The sequence below is a fragment of the Centruroides sculpturatus genome, unplaced genomic scaffold (genome assembly GCF_000671375.1).
Source record: "Centruroides sculpturatus isolate CEXI.00-Female unplaced genomic scaffold, Cexi_2.0 scaffold1291, whole genome shotgun sequence".
Classification (NCBI taxonomy): domain Eukaryota; kingdom Metazoa; phylum Arthropoda; class Arachnida; order Scorpiones; family Buthidae; genus Centruroides; species Centruroides sculpturatus.
Window position 1 is genome coordinate 98,565 of NW_019392629.1, and position 24,456 is coordinate 123,020.

Consider the following 24,456-nt stretch of genomic DNA (forward strand, 5'->3'; position numbering starts at 1 on the left):
GAAATTAGGTGCAGGTGTTAATAAATTAGTCTAGCAACAAAGGAAATTCATTTCAGTTTGTTGGAAAATGTCCGAAAAACGAAAGAAATGAGCTGTCGTTAGAAGATCGTATTAAAGTTATCACAACAGCAATTAGCGGCGAAGTTTAACTGTGGGAAAACGAAATTGATTTTATCATAGACCTACAGTATTTTCCTTGGGGGTGTAAAATATTGTACACGATACAATTAATTGGCTGATATCGTTTGATAAAATCTATTTTTATTTTTGTATTTTGAAGCTCATATACAGTACACGTGCGATAAATAGTTTCTGTATCAATCTACATTATTTCCACGATATTTTTAGAAAAATAATATCCAAGTAATTTTCGCAGGCAAAATATTCAAAAACACAATAAACGCATTAATGCAAAAATCAGTTTTACTTCCTTTTTCGATTCCGCGATTGTAATGAAATCGTACAACGAGAAAAAATAACAAAATAGTTTTATTATTAATTAATAATTTTTCTTATTGTCCTTTTTTAATTAAGAAAATNAACATTAATACTTTGAACTCCATCTTCAAGAGTGGCCATTTTTTCAGGAGCTTTTTTAAAACAAAACCACTTACAAAATAACCTCCAAAAGGTGATCACCTCTGAACAACAGCTATTTTTTTTTTATGTTTCCGCAGTGGTCGTTGTTCAGAAGTTTGATTATACAGTGGTACCTCAGGTTACGAACGCCCCAGCATACGAAATTTTCAGGATACGACATGAAATTCGAACAAATTTTTGCTCCACAATACGAACAAAAACTCACCATACGACGTTACATTAGTTCGCATTTTTCATTTGTTTTTCTTACTACAGTTATTTTTTTTAATGTATTACTTGGGTTTAATTTGAGTATGTTTTTCGTGTTGGAACGAATCATTTGGCTTTACATGTAATCGTATGGGAAAAGATGATCCACCTTACGACATTTTCATGATACGATCTCAGTTTCGAAACGGATTAATTTCGTATCCTGAGGTACCACTGTATGTATGGCAACAACAGATAAAATTTTACAATCAAAACGAATCTGTAATCAGTGATACCTTTATAAATAAATTTTACTGTGAAAATAATAATTTAATCAAACATCAACAACGGAATATATTGTTCAAGTTGAATGTTATAAATAATAGGGTATGAGGTACTGTACTTTTTCGTTAAATACAACCTTCTTAATAACATTTCGCTGAAATGGATAATTTACCTTCGAGTCTTCAGCTTAAATTCGATCTAGCATTCACTTTCTGAAGTTTTAAACATCTTATAAAGTGACATAACAACAAACGGAAAAAATATTGTACAATACATGGAGAAATAAATTATTCATCTATAATTAGGTGAATAATTTATTTCTTCTAATTCTTTTTCTAATTTTAATCTAATCTAATCTAATTCTAATCTAAACTTCTAATTAATTCTAATTTCTTCTAATTCATTCTATAATTAGATGAATAATTTATTTCGTTTAATTAAATAATTTTAATTAAACGAATAACTGAATAGAATCGTCCAAGTGTGAAATGGGATCAAAACAATTTTTGTTTTCAAAAAACTATTTCTATAAAAAAATATTTATTAAATGGAAATAAACTAAATCGGAAATAGAACCGAAAATCCATTTTACGTTTATGTTTCTTTTGTTATATTTTACGCATGTATATTCCTAGTCACGTTTCTAAACAGCAACCAGACGTAAAATGCGCATATTTATATATAATATATCGATTCGAGTTTCGCTTTCAATATAAATACAGTGAAAACTGCTTAGGCGACCACCTGCATTCGACGGGCACCTGTCAAAACGGGCAAAAATTTCTGGCACGGAATAGTTTACCCATAGAGTTTTCGTATAAGTTACCTGTATTAAACGACCACCTGTGTAACGCGACCGCTGGCATCTATTTTTGGTCCGAAACAACATATAACACCTGTAATAAGCGACCACTTTCGCGAATGTATCTGGTCTAAACTATTGTAAGAACCCATCTCAACAACGTTTCCACCTCCTAATATAATGAATTAGTCTAAACTCTCGTTCGAACCCATCCCGGGCACTTCTCCCACCCTTGAAATTAGGTGCAGGTGTTAATAAATTAGTCTAGCAACAAAGGAAATTCATTTCAGTTTGTTGGAAAATGTCCGAAATGCAAAGTGCTGTCGTTAGAAGATCGTATTAAAGTTATCACAACAGCAATTAGCGGCGAAGTTTAACTGTGGGAAAACAAAATTTATTTTACCCTAGACCTACAGTATTTTCCTTGGGGGTGTAAAATATTGTACACGATACAATTAATCGGCTGATCTCATCGTTTGATAAAATCTATTTTTATTTATTTATTTTGAAGCTCATATACAGTACACGTGCGATAAATAGTTTCTGTATCAACCTACCTTATTTCCACGATATTTTTAGAAAAATAATATCCAAGTAATTTTCGCAGGCAAAATATTCAAAAAACAATAAACGCATTAATGCAAAAATCAGTTTTACTTCCTTTTTCGATTCCGCGATTGTAATGAAATCGTACAACGAGAAAAAATAATAAAATCATTTTATTATTAATTAATAATTTTTCTTATTGTACTTAATTAATTAAGAAAATATTAAATATTTAAAAAATACAGTATTTTTAAAGTTAAAATAAGATTAAACTAACGAAAACCAAAAGCAAAGTGATGGAGAGATAGGACGCGCTTGTATATTGATGACGTAATACACGTAACTGAGGAGAGAACGAAAAGAACCGAGTCGAATTAATTAAGTCGGAAAAAAGAAAGTGTGCATTATAATCGAGAAAATGCGAGTATTGTATTAATCTTTAAAATAAAATACAATGCCAATATAGCCCTATCGTTGAAAAAATTCGCTTATTTTTGCTCACCTCGAGTTTTGCTTAGTAGAAATGGCTAAAAAGTACGCAAAATACGTACGGAAATACGTTATTACAGGACCAGCTGTATTGGACGACCACCTGTGTAAAAGACCACTTTTTGAAAGAACCGTGGGTGGTCGCCATAGACAGGTTTTACTGTACTGTATATATATGTTTATATATAAGCAGTATATTAATGGGATGTAAAATATCATTTCAGTAAATAGAATACATGCTAGAGAGGAATATTCCATCAATTATTCGATTTCCGATTTTCCAAGTTTGCTTGAATATCGACTGTAAAGGTTGGGTTTCACTGCGACAGACTCAGCACCACTAATAGCAATATCGCGATATTGTGCTGTTCATTTTCATATTAATATATATAATAAATATAGTAATTATTATATATTATGAATAATATATTATTTAAATATTTAGCTAAGTTTTCACCGAGATGAAAAATAATTAAAAATTACACGAAAAAATTTTGATTTTAAAAAATTTGTTTATTATTATTTTTTTTTTTTTTATTATTTCTTGAAAGTGATAAAGTAATTATAAAGAAATTCAAAATGATATATCACATGAAGAATTGATGCTATTTATAAGTGAAACCATTTTAACACACACATAATATTAACTCTGGGCACGAGCGAGCAAGCTGCATTAAAAGAAAAAAGTAATCTAGATGCGTTCTGTCGATCATACCGATAAGTTTTCTATATTATCACTTCACTATATTCACAATAGAGAATTTTCCTTTGACTACGTGTCTTCTTTTGTCGTATTGTTCTTCGTTTCTTTCATTTTTATAATGTGAAAACAACGTTTAAAACACTTCGAACGAAACTCTTTTCGGTACTGATATTGAGGAATGATAACTGTATGGTTACATTATACTGAAACTATACATGAAAGTTTGTCTGTAGAAATCGAGAAACAAAGTACAAGTTATATAATGATTATTAATAAAAAAAACATATAGCAATATAAAACATAATTGTATACAAGTTTCAGTGAATAATTCAAAAATTATTTTTAATTAGAGAATAAATACAGTGAAAACTGCTTAGGCGACCACCTGCATTCGACGGACACCTGTCAAAACGGGTAAAAATTTCTGGCACCAAATAGTTTTTCCATAGAGTCTTCGTATAAGTTACCTATATTAAATGATCACCCGTTTAACGCGACCGCAGGCATCGATTTTTGGTCCGAAACAACATATTAATACAACGACTGTAATAAGCAACCACTTCCATGAATATATCTGGTCTAAACTATTGTTCAACAATGTTTCCCCCTCCTAATATAATGAATTAGTCTAAACTCTCATTTGAACCCACCTTGGGCACTTCTGCCACCCTTGAAATTAGGTGCAGGTGTTAATAAATTAGTCTAGCAACAAAGGAAATTCATTTCAGTTTGTTCGAAGTTGTCCGAAAAATGAAATAAATGCGAAGTGCTGTCGTTAGAAGATCGTGTTAAAGTTATCACAACAGCAATTAGCGGCGAAGTTTAACTGTGGGAAAACGAAATTTATTTTACCAGTATTTTCCTTGAGAATATAAAATATTGTACACGATACAATTAATCGGCTGATCTCATCGTTTGATAAAATTTATTTTTATTTATTTATTTATTTTGAAGCTCATATACATGTGCGTTAAATAGTTTCTATATCAACCTACCTTATTTCTAAGATATTTTTAGAAAAATAATATCCAAGTAATTTTCCCACGCAAAATATTCAAAAAACAATAAACGCATTAATGCAAAAATCAGTTTTACAGGCAACCTTCCTTTTTCGATTCCGCAATAAGTGGCGTGGAGTGGGTGTCAGCCGCCCGGGGCGGAGGAAAATTTCGCCGCCCCCTTATTTAGGTATNCCAAGAGTGTACAGTAGAGGCTGCAATTTTTAAAAATGTAATCTATGTAGTGCTTGTCTTTATTTTTTAAAATATGTATACTCATTTGTCTCATTAATTTAAATTAAATTCCTATACAAATTACTTTTATAAAGCATTGTGTATCGGCTCTATACTACTGATATGTACAGTACGTTTTTCAATTTATGTTAAATAAATTGAAAATATTAAATAAAATAATTAGAACACGCTTCACATTTCAATAATTACTGTGTTTAATTTTAATAACATTTTCATTTCTATGTACATAGTTTTTTATTCGTTATTATTATTTGACATTTCTTATGATTTAATTTAAAATCTATTTTTTATTTTTAGTACGAACGATCCATTCGCAGCAAGAAACAAACCTCTCATTTTAGGATTGACATCTTGTACGCTATCCACAGTGTATTTTGTCAAAAAAACAGCGAGAAAGATTTTCATTACTATCATTGCTAAATTATGACCTAAAAAATACAATTTTTTTAAGTTTTTAAAAAATAACATATGAAATTTATACATTAAAAAATATTATCATAAAAATTCAAAACTTAAAATTCACAATAATAATTCTGAGATGGCTGGCTTTATCCTTTTTTACAATGAAATTAATTTTATTACTGCTTACCTAAATGAAATGCCACTAAATAAGTTTTCTTCGAAAAATATTTGACTTTATCTCAGCCACTGTAACACTGAATTATGATAAAAACAAATTTCACTTTATATTCAATATTCCTATGTATTCTAGGTATCTGCAATATCATAAATGCAGTACAGTATTTAACGAAAGTGGTTACTAAATTTTATCCACACTGTAATTTTCCTCATTTTTTATTATTCTTTTTTCTTTTATTGTGGATCAACTTTTCTCTGTTTATAGTCACATTTATTTAAGCTTCGTTATTATAACTTAATATTTTTAAGCATTATTATCTTCAATAATATTTTCTCTGCTTCCTTCGTATACTGTCTTTAGATTCAAACAGTTAATTCAATAAAAGTCTGATATCTGGATGACCAAAATTTCAGAAATTCTGAGAATCTGAAGTTTTTTGTAAGAAAGGCAAATAGTAAATGAATTTNAAAATACAATTTTTTTAAAGTTAAATAAGATTAAACTAACGAATACAAAACCAAGGTGGTGTAGAGATACGACGCGCTTGTATATCGATGACGTAATACACGTAACTGAGAAACGAACGAAAACAACTAAGTCGAATTAATTCAGTCCGAAAAAAAAGTGTGCATTATAATCCAGAAAATGCGACTACTGTATTAATCTTTAAAATCTGTCTTATAAAATCACGACGACTCCTGTAAATCGAGTTATCCGATAAGAATAAAATACAATACCAATATAGCTCTATCGTTGAAAAACTTCGCTTATTTTTGCTCGCCTCGAGTTTTGCTTAGTAGAAATGGCTAAAAAGTGCGCAAAATACGTACGGAAATACGGTATTACAGCACCACCTGTATTGGACGACCACCTGACTAAAAGACCACTTTTTGAAAGAACCGTGGGTGGTCGCCATAGACAGGTTTTACTGTATTATTTGTATTGTGTATTACAGTAGCACCTATAATGAGTAGGAAGACAAATGCGAGCGATATTTATGGAAAAAAGTTATTACTCCAATTTTATGTCATCCTTTGTTAAAATATACTATATACTTCGAAATTAATTATCTTTAAATTTACTACTTCAGTTATAACTTAACAATAATAATTTAAATGCTGTACGATAGTCGTTTTCTCTAATCAATTGTGAAAAATTTTTTCCATGTAGTTTGTTGTATTTTTTAAAACATCACAATAAACTGATCACAAAAGCTTGAAAAGCTCAAAAAACTACAAATTTTCCAAATTTTTCCGTTATGGATGAAACGGTAGATATTCGTTATTTTTCAATTTAGATCCAACATTATCTTCTGAAAATAGTTTAGATCTTCATCTTCTTTAAGTCGCTGTTCAGATCTATTTCTCGTGCTGCTGTACCCGGTTGAAAACTGCTTTAAGGTTTAAAATAACGTAAATCTTTCAAAATAGATTTAATTTCAAATGGAAATAAAAAATGTGAAAATAATTTTGGAATTTTTACTGAAACTGACTGACTAGAAAATGAACTACTGTACGTACATTTATAATTTTTATGTATGAAAAACTTAATTCCTGAATAATGATAGCATTAAGTACGTTATTAATTTAACACTTCTTGGGTGTATTACACTAAAAGCTCATTAATCCTTTAGAGTGCGTATTACGTTTTCTAACGAATTTCTGGGATAAAGAAAAACTGAAAACACAGCGAAATCAGTTTTTAGAGCATGGAGATGGAGAGCAAATCTTCCATGCAGAGATACCGACGATCGAATGGCTAACGATTAGAGTGGCAGCCTCCGCTCTAGGTGACCCGACATCGAACCAGGACGGGTCGAAAAAACTCAGGAATTTTTCGGGGGTGGTCTATCCAAATATGTCCGCCCCATTGTGAGCCTGGTCGAACCCATAATGGACTTTCTAAAAAAAGGTTCTCTTAGTGCCTATAGGATAGAAAACTATTAGATACAGAAATACCAAGATGAAAAGAGGGCCATCAGTAGCGCAGAATTATGTCAGGGTGGGAGAGGAGATTGGTAACATTATATCAAACGGAGGGGTGAATGGAAACCAGTCTAATTTTAAGACATTCATAAACTATCTTAAATAAGTTCTAATGTTTTCAAATTATCATCTGAAACAAGTTATAAAATTACAATGTTACCAGGGTGCTTCGCTCCCACTCGCTTGGCTGGTTCGCCCACTTAAAAACTTTCACGATGATTCATCGTTTTCCGATGCCGCCGTTTCTATTTCGTCTTTTATTTTGTGAAAAAGTGTAATGACGATTTTAAGCTAAGCATTTTATACGTATAGAGTAGATTAATTCTATAAATTTAATCACATTGAGTAATTAAATATATAAATAGAAAAAATCCACTTTATCATAGTTCTTAAAATTTTGAATATTTATTAGTAAATTATTTTTATAATAGATTTTTTAAAACAAATTTATATTTTCATTCGATAGAATAAAATTTATATAACTGTCGGGATTCATTTTGTCTGTATCATGCACACACTACACGATTTTTCCCCACTAGCGCTTTTTCCGTGCGCCCGATTGTGATGTCAGATCATGCTAATTTTTTTACTCGAGCGTGAATTATCTTTTGACGGGTTTTAGCACAATCGTGCAACTCCGTCGTCCACGAGAATATTTTTTAGATAGCCTCATTAGTTTGTGAGTGCTTTAGTTTGCAAGCGGCTGTCTGTACAATTGACGTTATTGGTATGAATGCGTCGATTGGTTTGGGATTCGATATACTAACGATTCTATGTGGACAACACCCTGACACTTACAATTGTTGTTCCATTAGTACACTTATTCGAAAGCGTTCCGTAGTTTTTAGAGTTGTGAGGGTCCAAAAAATTTTATTCAAAAATTTTTCGAAAAAGAAAAAAAATTTTCGCACCATTAATTAATTGTTGCAGGATATGACTACACTTTCCCCCGAATTCACTTCCTTTCAAAAATGACATATCCATGAGTTCACCAGGAACCTACTGCACAAATTCGCGTATTGGACAGACTTTAAAAATTGCCAAAAAGGGCATGAACAGTGAGGGAGAAGACCCCCAAAATAAGAGAACGGGATCGATGACGACTGTTCAGTTCGTCCGACATCGGGAATTGATCCGCCATTAGAAGTTCACCAAGGATTCCGCTATGCTCCGACTTTAGTTCTGCGCCGCCAATAACTCGTACGGGATACCAATTGCCTGAGCTAGTATCTAACCTACCTAGTATCTACTTATCCTCCACCTGCTAGTGCCAACATCTGTATCAACCTACGGTTCCTCATCGAACTATCCAATATCCTACCCCTTTGGGTCAAGTGTCCGCTCATCGAACAACTCAACTAATCAATTTATCAGCACGTGATCGAATGTAACACTCTCTTTCTCTCTCGCAGCTACCTTAACTTTCAAAATTAATTAAAAAACGTACTGTACGTAATACACATATTAAGAGAATAGCAGCGCCAAATTTCGCGCCTAGTTGCTAAACGTGAAGTAAAATATTTTCCTGAAAAAAACTGGAAACCGACTACTCAGGACAATATGTATACTAAAGTTTATTGAGTTTGCCCAATACGAGTAGTTCTTTCTAGAGCTCTGAACACCAATTTTTAGATTCTTTTATACACAAGGTGATCGCAATCAATTAAAAAAATTCAATATTTAAAGACCAAACTGCTGCATGTCACAACATAAGTATCTTTAAAATATCACATTAAAAATCTACATAATTCGAAAGTGTTTTTAATGTTTTGGAAAGAAACTGAAACAAGACAGTGCAATTAACTTTTTAGCATGTAAAATTAAAAAAAAAATTGTCATTTCAAAATTTTATCGCAATTGGAAACTTGATTTTGCCAAAGTTTAGAAATATGGAAATTCAAAAGTAGCCTATATATGTACAGTACTTGGAGATTCAGATGGGAGTTTTTAAACTAGATGATATCTCTGGTTTAGTAGTATATAATTTTCTAATTATTATACAGTATACTAAAGATATTTAAAAGCAGAGGCACAAATAGGAGGCACAATGGACATGTCCCGGGGCACCTAGCAAGGGGGAGCCAAGAGGAGAGGGTGTGTAATTGTTTGGAGTATTTAGCAAATTATTTTTAAAATAAATTCTAAGGGACAGTTTATCGGCGCCAGACAGAGGAAAGAGCGTGTAAGGAGGAGGCATAATAATAGTAGCGCGGAGTGACTCAACAAGTCTCGTTAGCGTCACAAACTCGAGCGAAAGAGAGCGCAGCGATCTTTGGTTGTTCAATGTGACAGAGTCTAGCTGTGGCCCAGTAAAAGGAAAACATATTTTAAAATTATAATATTTAATTTCAAAACTGCGCTTTAATCATTGCGTAACATCAAGAATGTAGTTAAGATAAAATTATATAACATAAATGTAACTCAGATTTTCCAATAGCGTGCAACCAGAAAACAAATATACATGTACAGTATATATTTTCAGATTTTACTATATTTTTAAAATCATGTTAACGAATGTTTAAGATATTACACAGCAGAAATGCAACATGTTCTAGCGAGATAAAAACCATGTTACATTTCTGCTGTGAGAAATTAATGACAAATAATTCTTTAAACCAGGGGTGCATAGCTTAAGCGTTGCTGCAGACTGAATTAAAGTGTTTTTGAGTGGTTCGTAGTACTGTAGTTAAAATTTACATATTTGTGCGCAAATTCAACGATATAAAATTACGTTAAGTCTAGCATTTGAGTTTAAGCTAAAATAATACAAATGTATTTTTATATGTAGAAAGTCCTATTAGCAAAAATATTTTTTAACAGAATTAGGCAACAAACAGCATACGGCCTACACGCTGTAAGCCATGCACCCTTTCTTTAAGTTGTAATATTTTATAATAAAAATATTTCGATTTTTTCTGTAATTTCAATTAAAAAGTAAACTCTACAATAGCATTTTTCAAGAAGGGAGTTCTATAACAGCGGGCATTATACAGATACATTAATAAATTAACGAGGCAACACAACATTAAAATCATAGTCGGCCATAATTACATTACAGGCTGGCTTCCACTAATGCGCTAGCGCCTTAGCTTTCACCGCAATTCGGCCAGCCTTGGAGAAAGGTGCAACATATGGCCCGATCCCCTCAGTGATAGTCTAACATCATACCATATTACTGGATCATCTGACCGACAAACTGTATATTAAATCTGAAACAATTCACAATAATATGATTTCGTTATTTCAATTCAAATAATAAACAATTTATATCAATAAACAAATTATAAAGGCAAAATGCCTGGTCCACCAAAAACAATTATAATTAATAAGGACTATAGTATAATCAGTGGCGTAGTGATAAAATTTAGCGGAATTTCAACATTCTCAAAGTGTAATGTATAATATTTGAAAACAAATGTCTAAAAATCTAGTCAGTAAAAATCAATAAAAAAAACCAATGTATTATAACGTAATAAAATTGCTAGAATTTTGATCAGTCTTTTTAAACATAGTGCAATAAAAAAAATGGATGGTTCCGATTTTCGTACCAAAGAAACAATAACTTTTATTACTACATATTCTAGGTTATGGCTCCATTGTCCTTCCTGTAATCGGGCGATGACCCTTGTAACCAGTTGATTGCCGTTCATAAACGACCTCTACCCCCATACGAACGCTTCGAAGCGGATGAAAAAAACGTCTGAAACAAGTCGTAGATGTAAAACAATATATAGTCTATCTGAATAATAATCTGATGAAAACATTTTATAAATAACGAAGCTGACTTCGGCAGTTTTTTCAGGGATGATTTCATCGACGGCCTAACGATAACTATTTTATATAGCAATCTAACTTGTAAGACTATGTGACTTGATTTCCATATTTTTATAACTTCTAGTAAGACTGTTTAAAATATGATCACTTTTTCGAAAATATTATTTTCGAGAAAATGGATCAAAGAATTGAAGATCTCTCACTCAGAAGTGCTTACTGGCATTCTCTTTAAAAAGCTGCAAACATTTTTATGAAACTTCATCTTCCAACAGGAAATGAACTAATGCTTTATAGAAATATACTAGAATAATTTGAACATTCAAATATTATTATTAAAAATCTGCGATAAATTTTTTAACGTGATTTGGAGATCGTTGGGAGACTATAAATGACTTACAGATATAAGATTAACAGTAACAAAAAGAGCTTTATTTTCACATCTGATCAGTTCGAAGGCAGCAGAGCAAGTGGTCACCAGATGGACAATGTGTTTACATAATGGGTGTACGTTATGTCACCCCTCTGATACCTGACCAAGGGTTCACACGTTTTGGGTGATTTACTACAGGGTGGGAGAAGTTCCACGAAACTGCTACAAAACAACACTACAAATCCCCCCTTTTTGGGCAAGTTTCGTGGTTTACATTTAATTTCATTTAATACAATATTCATTTCACATTGATTCTGTCTAAACAGATTTTTAATTTAAGCGCGTTTAATGGTTTTGTCAAAAAATCCGCCGACATTTCTTCCATCGGGATGTATTTAACAACAACATTACCTGATTTAACGTTTTCGTGTACATATGATATTTTTCTTACTATGTGTTTCGTTTTGTAGTTAAGATTTCCGTTGTTGATTAGACTTATCGCAGCTTGATTATCGCTATAAATCGTAGTTGTTTTGTTAGAACTTCTCTCTCCTAATTCATTTAGGATCATTTTTAACCATGTCGATTCTTTCGTAGCCTCGGTTAATGCTGTCAATTCACTTTCGCATGTCGATAACGCCGTTTGGTTCTGCTTCTTGCATTTCCACGATACGAGATTCTGTCCTAGTTGAAAAAGGTATCCATTATTCGAACGTTGACCTACATTCCCATCTTTCCAATTAGCATCTGCGTATCCGATTAAGTTGTTGTCTTGGTCGCGTTTGTATATGATTCCCTTACTTTGGGTTCCTTTTAAGTATCGTATCAGTCGTTTCGCTGCTTGGATATGCATTTCCTTCGGATTTTGTGTGTACTGTGACAGTTCGCTGATCGGCTGACACAAATCGGGTCTCGTTGTTAAACTGATATACATCACACTTCCATAAATTTCTTGGAAAAGTTTCTTATTTCCGCATGGCGATCCTTCGCTGTCGTCTAATTTTTGGTTAGGATCCATTGGCGTGTTTACTGGTTTACAATCCTCCATTTTAAATTTTTGGAGTATCTCTCTTTTACTTGTCTCTGTTGCGTCAGTTTCATCCCGTCTTTGAATTTCGTTATTTCGATTCCTAAAATGCATTTAGGGACTCCTAGTATAGCCAAGTCGAAATATTCCGCGATTTTTGCCATAGCTTCGTGTTCGATTTGCTCATTCGAAGATACTATTGTCATATCGTCAACGTGTAATCCTAAGTATAGAATGTCTTCGTCTTGTTGGTATTTAAATGCGCATCAGCTTTTAATTCTTCGAAACCGTTTTGACGCAGGTGATCGGTAATCGTCTTAAACCATGCTCTTCCAGCCTGTTTTAAGCCATAGATAGAGCGATTTAGTTTGCATATTTTCGATTCGTCTCCTTTAATGAATCCCATCGGTTGTTCCATATATATACATTCGTCCAAATTGATGTGTAGGTAGGCTGTTTTAACGTCGTATTGGCTTATTTCCCAATTTTTTTGTTGCCATTACTAATAAGATTCTTAGCGTTTCCAATTTCCATCACAGGTGAAAATGTTTCCTTGTAATTAATTCCGTACTTTTGGGACCATCCCAGGGCTACTAGTCGGGCCTTTTTCATATTTACAGATCCGTCCGGATTATTTTTGTTTTTGTATACCCATTTTGATTTTATAACGTTAGCGTTTGGTTCTCGGTCTACTAGGTCCCATACTCTGTGTCCCATCAGTGATTGATATTTGTCTTTCATAGCTTTCCACCACGATTTATGTTCTCGACAAGTGATTGCTTCTTTAAAGGTAGTTGGTGTAAAATCTTGTATCCCGTTTACCGCATCTGTATCATCCCACTCTTCTGTATCGGAAAAATTTTCGTCGTAGTTGGGTCTGATCCCTTGTTGGATTTGCTCCCTGATTCTTTGTGATCTTCTAGGTATTTGAATTTGGGTGTCCTCGCTTTGGGTAAGGTTGGGTTCTTTATTTGTGTCAATTTCGTCATTGGGTCTATCGTCATTCCTTATTCTTTCCGCATTTACGGGTGTGGGATCATTGTTTTCGTTCATATCGCCTAAATCCATTTCTATCCAGGAATTTGTTTGTTTTTTTTCTATTAGTTTCCCCGTCTGACTTGTCTAACAATTCACTTCCTAATCGATATTCCATGAACTTAATGTCCTTGGTTTCCTCCACCTTATTTGTTTTTGAGTCGTATACCCTGTAGGCTCTTCTGATTCTCGAGTATCCTATAAATATAACTGGTCTTGATTTCGGCTCAAGTTTGTTTCGTTTTACCTTTGGAATCCACGCATACGCTAGGCATCCAAATATTCTTAAATGTGATGCTGAAGGTTTATTTCCAGAGAATAGTTCCTCGGGAGATGCTTTCTTCTCTAGTTTTGTGGGTGTGCAGTTCTTCAAATATGTCGCTGTTCGTGCAGCTTCAGCCCAAAAGATTTTCGGTAGTTGGCTTTCGATGAGTAGAGCTCTTGTTCTTTCGAGAATTATCCTGTTGGCCCTTTCGGCGATCCCGTTGCTTTGCGGTGAGTATACTGTCGTTAGTTGATGTTGTATCCCATGTTCGTTACATATATGGATGAAATCTCGGTTTACGAATTCAGTTCCGTTGTCCGTTCTGATGCGCTTTATCTTGTTGTTTGTTTTGTTTTGCATCGTTTTTATGAAGAGTTCTAGCATATCGGCTGTCTCATCCTTTGAAGTTAGGAAATTTGTAAATATTTTTCGTCTATAATCATCCACGATTGTCATCATGTATCTGTCACCGGTTAGTGATTCGACAGGCATCGGTCCCACGAGATCTATGTGGAGTAGTTATAGAGGGTGTTTCGTCTTATTATTTTTAGTTTCTTTGAAGGGTCTTCTAGTGTGTTTTGCCTGTATGTATACTTCGCATTGAGCCATTTTTGTTTCCTTGTAGTCGAGCCCTCTAAGCAAGTTTTGACTTTTCATTATGTAGAGGTATGTTTCATTTACGTGTCCCAGTCTCTTATGCCATATAAATTTTTCGTTCCTTTCGAGCTCATCAGTGGTGACTTGATTAGCGGAATTTTGTTCATCAGTCTCTAGAATAAAAAAGCCACTTTTTTCGTGTTGCTTTGGCTATTTGTTTGTTGTTCTTGGAAATGATTTTCCCTCCTGTTTTATCAAGAATGATTGTGTAGTCATCCTCAACCAATTTGTTTACCGAGAGATGTCCATTCAGCTTTAGAACATATAATCTTTAGTCTTTTAATATTATGAGCATATTGTCTTCCATCACCGTTCCTTTTCCATTGACATATATGTGGTCTTTACTGGCTACTCGAATACTTCTTGTATCTGGGTTCATATCTTTTATCCAGTTTTTATTTGATGTCATATGTGACGTAGCAGCGGAGTCGATAACCCATTCTTCTTCTTTGTTAGCTCCTTTGTCTCGCGTGAACCAAGCTCTTTCCGGAGGCTTAGCATCGACGTATCTGACTTTGGTTTCTGATTTTTCTCTTCTAGTTTTTGCTCCGACGTCATGCGTGCGGTTGCGATATCGGTCGTTCTTCTGTTCATATTTCTGCGAGTTTTCTGGATTATACCAGCATGCTGAGGATTTGTGTCCGAATTTTCCACAAGTGAAACATCCTTTCTCTTTTACGTATTTGCCCTTTTGGGATCTTGAACGAAAAGCCGATTCGCGTTCGTTGTATCGGGAGGTGCTTGCTCTGTCTTCTTCCTTTTGGAAGGCATACTCTAGATCGTTCATCGTCGCGTCCTTTATGCTTTCGAGTTTTCGAGCGATATCATGGTATTTAGGGGGCAGTCCGTCGGTTATTAAAGTTATCAATTCCGTTTCTTCCATTCCTAAATTTACCATTTTGGCTTCTTCATTTAGTTCACGAGCCCTTCTGATATATTCCTTCCAATTTTCGTCTTTCTCCATTTTTAATTTCGAGAGCTTTGATTGACACATTTTTCGCTTCGTGTCTAATCGACCTTCGTATCTCCGTTCTATGTCTTCCCAAACATCGCGTGCAACGTTTAGATTCAAAATTAGACTAACCTCATGTTCTTCCATTGTGCATGTGATGATTCTAAGAGCTTCGCTGTTTTTCTTTCTCCATGTGTCATAGGCTGCCTTATCTTCCGGAGCGGCTGTTTCTCCAGGAATTTCTGGTTTGGGTCTTTCGAGTACGTGCATCAGATCTTGGCCTTCCAACACATTCTTTATTACGTATTTCCATATTAGGTAGTTCGATCCATTTAACTTGGGTATCGAGCTCAGTCCTTTTGCTTTCTCGGCCATCTTTCTTTTGTTGTCTCAGTACCTTTCTTCTTCGGAAGCCTTAGTCGAAAAACTTAGATCACTTGGGTGAGTTATTCCTTAAGCGTTTTCTGCGTTTTTTGAGTTTCCTGGGTTTCCTGGGCCCATAACCGATTGTTGGGAGAATATAAAATGACTTACACATATAAGATTAACGGTAACAAAAAGATCTTTATTTTCACATCTGATCAGTTCGAAGGCAGCAGAGCAAGTGGTCACCAGATGGACAATGTGTTTACATAATGGGTGTACGTTATGTCACCCCGACACCTGACCAAGGGTTCACACGTTTTGGGTGATTTACTACAGGGTGGGAGAAGTTCCACGAAACTGCTACAAAACAATACTACAGAGATTCAGAAGATGGGAGTTTTTAAACTAGATGATATCTCTGGTTTAGTAGTATATAATTTTCTAATTACTATATACTAAAGATATTTAAAAGCAGGAGCACAAATAGGAGGCAGAATGGACATGTCCCCGGGTTCCTGGCAAGAGGGAGCCAAGAGGAGAGGGTGTGTAATTATTTGGAGTATTTAGCAAATTATTAAGACCACAAAATCTTTAGAAAAATATAAAAATTTTATTCCATTTTCACAATAACAACATTCTCAAAAGTTTGTTTTAGTGTATCTAAAACAATATATTGAAATTAAAATACTTTAACTCAGATAGACCCAGCTCGTATTCTTCATTTTGTGAGACTATCTAGACTGGCAACGTCACAATGATGAGATGCTAGAACATATCGAAATGTAACATCTTTGTGTACTTTTTAATACGGGTTTTGGTTGCACTCTATGTAAAATGAAAAATTATAACGAATTAACAATTAAAATTATATCATTAGGTAGTTCTAAATAGTTTTTGAAGTTACATAATTTCAAAATTTATGTTACTATATATAATAATTAGCCAAAAACAACTGTTTAACTGCTTATCAATGTAATACAAATAATAATTAAAACACTTTTTTCTTTAGTTGAAAGTAAGACTGGTCAAGTGTATTTAAGGATTTAATCATTGTTACGTTTCTGATGTATATGGAATTCGCATAGGTGAAAGACGAATTTTTCAGTAAAATGTATTTCAAGTATACAAAAACTGAGATACTCATTAAATAGTACTAACGTTTATTATATATATATTTTTTAAACGTTATTTACTGTATGCGCATTTATATCACATATAATAATATATAAGCATTTGCCACTGACAAGAGAAAGAAAGGCTTGTTAAAAATTGTCAAGGTCGACTAAGATATCGTCGTTTCGCTACTGTTGATGAGTTGGAAAACTGCAATTTCTTAAAACATGAAAGAATTGATTGCTCCCACAGAAAATCATAATAAGAATGCAGCACTATTATAATTACTCTTTGATAAAACAACTCCGTTCTTAGTGATGATGATCAATAACATCTAATTTCTACAGGTTGTGTCTCTATAGATTATATTAATAAAATGAAATGCTCTTGTTGCTATTGTTCCTGAACCAATTTTGCAACCATTCTAACAATAGTCATAAAAAAGTGTCGTGATCGAGGAGGTAGAGGCGACGCAAATTAGGAAGAGAAAGGTTTTATGTTATTGGCATTACAAAAAATGACATAAAATTGAAGAATTATTGCAGAGGTCACGCGTAAAGATTTTACTTGTAGTAAAAGCCCTGGCGTTGAAGGTTGCGCATTACTGACAATAAAAAAAGGCTGACAAAATTTAAAATATTTTGCAGTTTTGTAACCTAATCTTCCAATTCGTTAATGATAGGAAATGAAGAATGACAGTTACAATTCTGCATTCCATTTTAATTTTTATCGGCATGTTCCTTCACGACGGAACATCCTCAAACACAACGAAAGTTTTTCAGCACGTACACAACTGAATGTGTCTCAGCACCCAGTACACAGTTTTTGCTTTCTTCTGAGCCATTGCCACTTTGACAATCATACTGTATTGGCGATTGCCTTTAAATACGCTGCCATTCTCAATTAATTCTAGAGGAAAACTTACATCTGCTCTTTTAAATCGCTGCCAAAATTCAGTGCATAAGGATAAGTGCATTCACGTTAAATGCGTTTACGCTTATGAACCAGTCGCATGCGGTGACATTTGATGATAGGGAAGCTGTGCCAGCCCTGGATAGAATCATTAGAAGCGTTATACGATATTTTGGTGTAGCATCCACCGGCTAAACCGCGAGGATGGCGCTCTGTAAAGCGCATGCGCGACGCCTGTAATCTGGCTACTTTACACCATTCAAATATTTTCGGCGTGGAAGCTATGCTGTATTCGACAATACATCGCTTCTATTGGGAATATGCATATACGAATTTATATTCGAATATACAATAGCTATCTCATTATTGTTTTTCACATGTATAGAAATTTGTAATAAGATACATAATACGGTTATAATAAAATATTAATTTTAATTAATTCAAAAGTACGTTAAAATATGAAAATAATCGCACAATTTGTATTTATATTTTAGAAAATACAAGTGGTGTGCCGTCCATGGACTGCACGCCACTGTTATGCACTAAATTTTTGCAGAGATTTAAAAAGTGTCAGTCTTAATCCTGATACCTTGTTCAATTTATATTCCACGAATATCATTGTTATGAATGCAATACTGTAAAAGGATCTTGGGAGCAGGAGTGCAATATAGAAATTTCCATAATTTTTGGTGAAAACAATAATTACTACTAATTTTCAAACCTCAGATATCGGAATCGATATAACCATCGTAAACCAAACCAATGCATATATTATTTTTGTACTTGAAATTCTCAAAAACGAAATAATATATTCAATTTTTCAATTGATTTCGTTTCTTTCACAAAGCTTCAACATACAGGTGTTTCTTTTTATTTTCCTGCCTTGTAAATACAAATTAACACAATCATTACGGATTCAACCTAAACTGTAATGATATCGATGATTAGAAATTATCAGATGTATCAGAACTAGATCATCTATGGAAATTCCCGAAGATCCGACCAGAAAATCTGGTCTTACTTACTTTCGGTAATATCGAAGCCTCCAACAGCAATGGGAAGGACTCGAAGGTTACATGACAGCCAGAAGAGTTACTTGGACGACAGAAACTTAAAAAATTTTGCACGCATAGCAAGCATATAATATGGAGGAGGAATTTATTTTTTGTAAATATGTGTAAGATGTATATAAATATGAATATGGTTAAGATGTCGGAGGTATGAGTTATAAGTTATGAACTATAAGTTATTTACTACTTAGAAAATGTTTTGGAACATATGTAGCATCGTTAATTATTGTATGAGAAGCAGTTAACAGAGCATAAAGAAAAGCAGTTCTTCGAAAACAAATTCTTTCGAAGAACTTTACATTTATACTTTGTCTTAATGTATACATTTATCTTAATGTATACATAAAATACATTACATTTATACTTTGTCTTAATGTATAATGTATTTTATGTAATTGTTGTTTTTATTTTTATGTATATTTTTAATTTTAGGAAACAGATATCAACTGTCCTTCGGGACTTTTCTATTTATAAAAATAAATAAAGTACTGTACGTAACATATGTTTGTTAATTACAAAATCGTTCTTTTAACTAGTTTACCTCGTTTCTTAAAAAATATTTAAATTTACGGGGTATAAAAATTTTTCTTTACTAGAATAGCGATTTTAATAAAGAAAAAAAATAACATTTTTGTATTTTGTCGCCCAAATGAAGGTGTCCCATATTCGATGCATACCAAGCATATGTATGTTGGTTTTAAACCTCGACTGATACATTAATAAATATCGCCACTGAAATATCGATAAATAAATATTAGTTATTTTATGTTCAGATGTATTGCACATCAATAATAACGATTATCGATATGAATTTTAAAAACTTGAAAGTATTCTATCTTTCAAGTTTTCATATCACAGGATGACAATAATTAACCCGTACAAGTTTTCTGCATCGTAAATTTATTAAAGAAATGAAAATTAGCAAAACAACAACAGATATAAGTGACAATACTTTACGTATTAATCAGATATTCAGCCAGTTTCAAAGTGGCCTCCTTTTGCCTTGATGCAAAGCCCCAAACGCGTTTCTAAATTCCCGGCGATGGGCCGCAGCTCTTCTGGAGACAGTTTGTCCCACTCCCGGCACAAGGATTGTTTCAGCGACTCCAAACTTTTGTCGTGCTTAGCACAGGCCCTATCCTCCAAAATGGACCACACTTAGTCCATCGGGTTCAGATCCGGGAGTACGATGGCCATTCCGCAGACGAGATGAAATCAGCAAAATGAGCCTTGCACCACTCCTGAGTCTTCTTCGCTCTGTGTGCCGGCGCTGAGTCCTGCTGAAACATCCATTTCGCACTGCCAAAATGCTGCTGAGTCTACGGAAATACCACTGCCTCGAGAATGTCACGGCAGTACACGTCTTGATTGATTCTAGAACCCCTTGATCGATGAAAACAATGGTGTCTTGCCACTTGCACAAATTCCGGCCCAAACATTGGATTTTGGCGATGTTCAATGACGGCTGAGCATCCGGGAGCCTCCGCGGACCAGTTTCTGTCATTTTGATGGTTGTGCGCCTGTTGTACGGAGAAAAGCTTCTTATCTGTGAAGAAAATGCGCTCCCATTGTCGACCTGCGGCCCAACGCTTGAGTTGACAGCATCTTTGGAGTCACATGCACTTGTTTTCATCGGTGAGGAGCTGAATCTTTTAGAACTTGTACGGCTTGAGTCAGAGTTCCTTTTTTGACATTAACCGCACCGATTCGCGATTGATTCAGATCTTACGAGCAATTTTTCTCATGGAGATCTTCGCATTTCGGTCAACTCGCTTTTTGATGATCTTTCAGTTCCTAAACGTGTTGATGGTGTGCTTTCTTTCACGTCCGGGATCTCCATCATGGCCAAGCTCCTTGAATCGCTGAACTGCATCCGAGACTGTCATTTTGAGAACACCGAGCAAACGAACAATTTCACATTGACGCTTTCCTTGCCGGAATAGCTCCAAAATTGCACAACGTTTGTTCGATATACTTAAACAAATAAAGAACTAACCCTTATTACACCGAAAGCACATCTACATTGGCAGGAAATCACGGAGAATTAAACAACAGTATGTAAATTGGTGACGGTAAAAATGATCAGGTGCAGCATTGCTACAAACTTTTTACGGATTAATTATTGTCATCCTGATAAAAAAATGTATGAAAAAATTCAATAGCAAGTTTTTAAAAAAATAATTTCACGTTACAAAGAACGCAAAAAAATTAATTTTATTGTAAAGAACATTCATTTTTTATTGTCCAGAATTAAGAAAACTTTATGAACATATTTTATGAAAAATTTATTATCTTAATGTAGAAAACGTTACTTAACCTGAAACGATACTTAATATGGCTGATGTCGTGATATGACATTTTTCTAGAAAAATTAACGATTACCTCTGTTCTAAACCTGTGAATGCGTCCTGAAATAATAGGACACATCGCATAAAGACACATCAAGCTTGAGTGGAGTCATTTCTCATACTGCAAACTAAGTTAAAGTGAGTTCTAGCGAAATGAAGGCATACAGTATATATCCCATCAAGCATCCCGAATCTAATTTCGCAAGTAGATTCACACTGTAAACTATAAGCCCTGGTATGTAGGTAAACAGTAAATGGAACTGACTAACCTCTCACTAAAAATGATTTCAGAAGTCCGTCTTTCATTGAACAACGGACTTCTGAAGTATAATTTTTTTGTTTTTATATTTTTCAATATATTTATTTCATTTGTAAAAAATAAAGAATTAATTTTTAACGATACAATAGCCACGATTATTATTTTGAAAAGTTTACATTAGGCTTAACATCGACGAAAATTCAACGCGAAGCGACACGCAATGGAGAAAAATTTCAACATGGGATAGGTTAATGTATTTTTTCGTACATAATCGGTTATCCGAACAACCCCAGTCCCCAATTGATTCGGATAAACGACGCTCTACTGTATTATACAATGGTGTCAACTTGATATTACTGAATGTTCGAGACAAGTGATCTTTTTATTTACTTTGAATAGTTAGGCCTCATTTGGAAAACCTATAACATCAAAGTGCATCGAGAATTAGAGATATTTATAAACTAGTCTGTAAAATGACAACATACTACATTCAATTCATTTTCTGCTGTGGGATTTTAAAAGTGACGTAAATATGATAGATAAATATTATTATAACGTATATAAATATTAAAAAATATAAATTGTATGTCTCGAAATATAGTATTTGGAATAGCGCAAAATATAGTATTTGTGTCTATCATCCAGTTCAACAAATTATACAAATTCCAATCCCGTTCCCTTTCTTTCGAGAATCAATTGAATTCACTATGTTTTCTTCCTTGTAGAAATAAACCTAGTGCGTTATTTGATGTTGCTAGATAAGTACTTTATGCAAAACTAACACTAACAAGGTGACCTTACGGTCTCGGAAATTCAGTTCGGGATGAGACTTTGCAGGTTAGTAGTATACCTCAAGGGTGTCCACCCAGAAGAATTGTAAAGCGCACTAGCAACAAGATTCCGAGAAAAAAAGGCTCTAAAGTTTTAAGCGCAGCTCATATACCGATCGATTTTACACTAATGCAGCACAGCGAAATGGCTGAGCATGTAGCGAACTCGCTTGCCAAACGGACGATCTAGGTTCAGATTCTACCTTCGGCTAACTTTTTTTTTACATTATTTAAAAGTTGTTACAATTTTTAAAACAAAGTTAATGACCTAAAAATATTATCAATTAAATCATAAATGTCAACTTTTACACCTGGAGCTAATTATTCCGTGAGTTTTCACAAGTCAGCAGCAAAAGTGGCACTTTCACATAACTTTCGACCTATTGTCTTAAGTTCATCGGTTGAAAATAACAAGTAACTGAAAAATTCTTTAAATTTAAAACGAATATTTTTAACCTCTCCATAGTTTAAAATATTTTTAAAAAGTTGAATATTTTCAAATGCATTTCTAATGGAGGTAAATTAAAACTTTAATTTTAATTAAAAATTTTAAGATATTTTAAGCTATAATACTGTATGTATGTATATATATATATACAGTATTTTATCCGTGACGAAGTCAGTTATGAAATGATAGGTTGGGTTTTAAACAATATTGGTCTAGGTTAAAATATTTTTGTGAGATTATACTGTAATTTTTTTCTTTCATTTTTACTTTTTACCTCATTTACATTTTTACTTTTTTTCTTATCAATATTTATGTAAACTATGTAACTGTTAATTTTTAAATTAACAGTTATATAGTTATATATTGTATGAGGTTATATAGTTATATATTGTACGAGGCATCATTGTATATATATATACATACATACATACATACATACAGTGATGCCTCGTACTTCGAATTTATTAATTCATTGCAATAGGCCGTTCGAACTCAATCGATTTTTCCCATTAATTAAAAATAATGGTAATTGAATTAATCCATTTCCAGACACTAAACCAGTGATTATCAACCACTGTGTCGCCGTACTTTAGTGTGCTGACACTGCAAATATCCATACATAAGCGACGTCAGACAAGTTGTGAAATTTAACACATGATTTTTAATGTACGATTGTATTCTTTGTTTAAAAGCTTATTTTAAATTTTTTACTTCACATTTTGTTTGAATAAAATCAAGTTGAAAGGTCTTCAAATAAAAAGCATATCGGGAAAATTATGCTTTAAGAGTTTCGGAAAGGATATAACGCCGTACAAACAGTAAAAATATTCATAATGTGTATGGGAAAGATGCTCCTAAACTTCGAAAGTGTCAAATGTGGTTTTAAAAACTTGCACTCTGGAAATTTTGAAATATAGGATAGAAAACGTACTGTACGTGGCGCTTAACAGATGTCGACAAAGAAAAATTGCAGGAAAAATTGTTAAAAATCGATAAATAATACGCAATATATATAATAAAACACACCAAGAATAAAGTGAAAAAAAGCATTCAAGAGCCCGACTACGGCACACAAGTGTATGTTTATACTTCCAGCACATTTTTACTTTCTCAGCTGTTATATATAATGGAGTGAAAGTACAGCAATCTGTCAAAAATGATTCTCGAAGGTTTTTACATTTTTTTGACTCAGGTGACCTTGAAACGTCGAGAAATGCATATTACCCCCGAATTTTTTTGCATGCATGCATGTATAGTATATATAGTATATAGTATAGTATATATAGTATGTATAGATGTTACGAGTCCCACACACGTTAAGGAAATCCTTTGAGGAATAATTGCGCGCAGGCCTGGCCTTGAGGAATTCCTGTTAGTGTGTGGGGGAAACTATACAGGCCGCTGGAGTAGAAGCGAAAAACCATTTGATTTTCCTGCACAATTTTAGACTGCGCAGGCCAACCGTAACGTGTGTGACGTTGTGACGTTCAGTTGTAAGGCCTCTGAGTAGTGAGAACAATGTCTCGTGAATGTTTGGAAGAATTATTTTCTACAACTTATTAACTTTTATTATTTATTAATTTTTCAGGTTATAAATT

The 24,456-nt window shown here is 33.5% G+C and overlaps 2 protein-coding genes across 2 annotated transcripts in view; both read right to left on the reverse strand.

The window, feature by feature from the left end:
- LOC111617813 (histone-lysine N-methyltransferase SETDB1-like) overlaps positions 1 to 24,456 on the reverse strand; it is a 97,540-nt gene that overhangs the window by 35,533 nt on the left and 37,551 nt on the right. The window lies entirely within an intron of this gene.
- LOC111617814 lies at positions 14,801 to 16,589 on the reverse strand. The gene has a single exon (XM_023359119.1). The coding sequence runs from the start codon at positions 15,885 to 15,887 to the stop codon at positions 14,832 to 14,834; it is 1,056 nt and encodes a 351-aa protein (XP_023214887.1). The 5' UTR covers positions 15,888 to 16,589; the 3' UTR covers positions 14,801 to 14,831.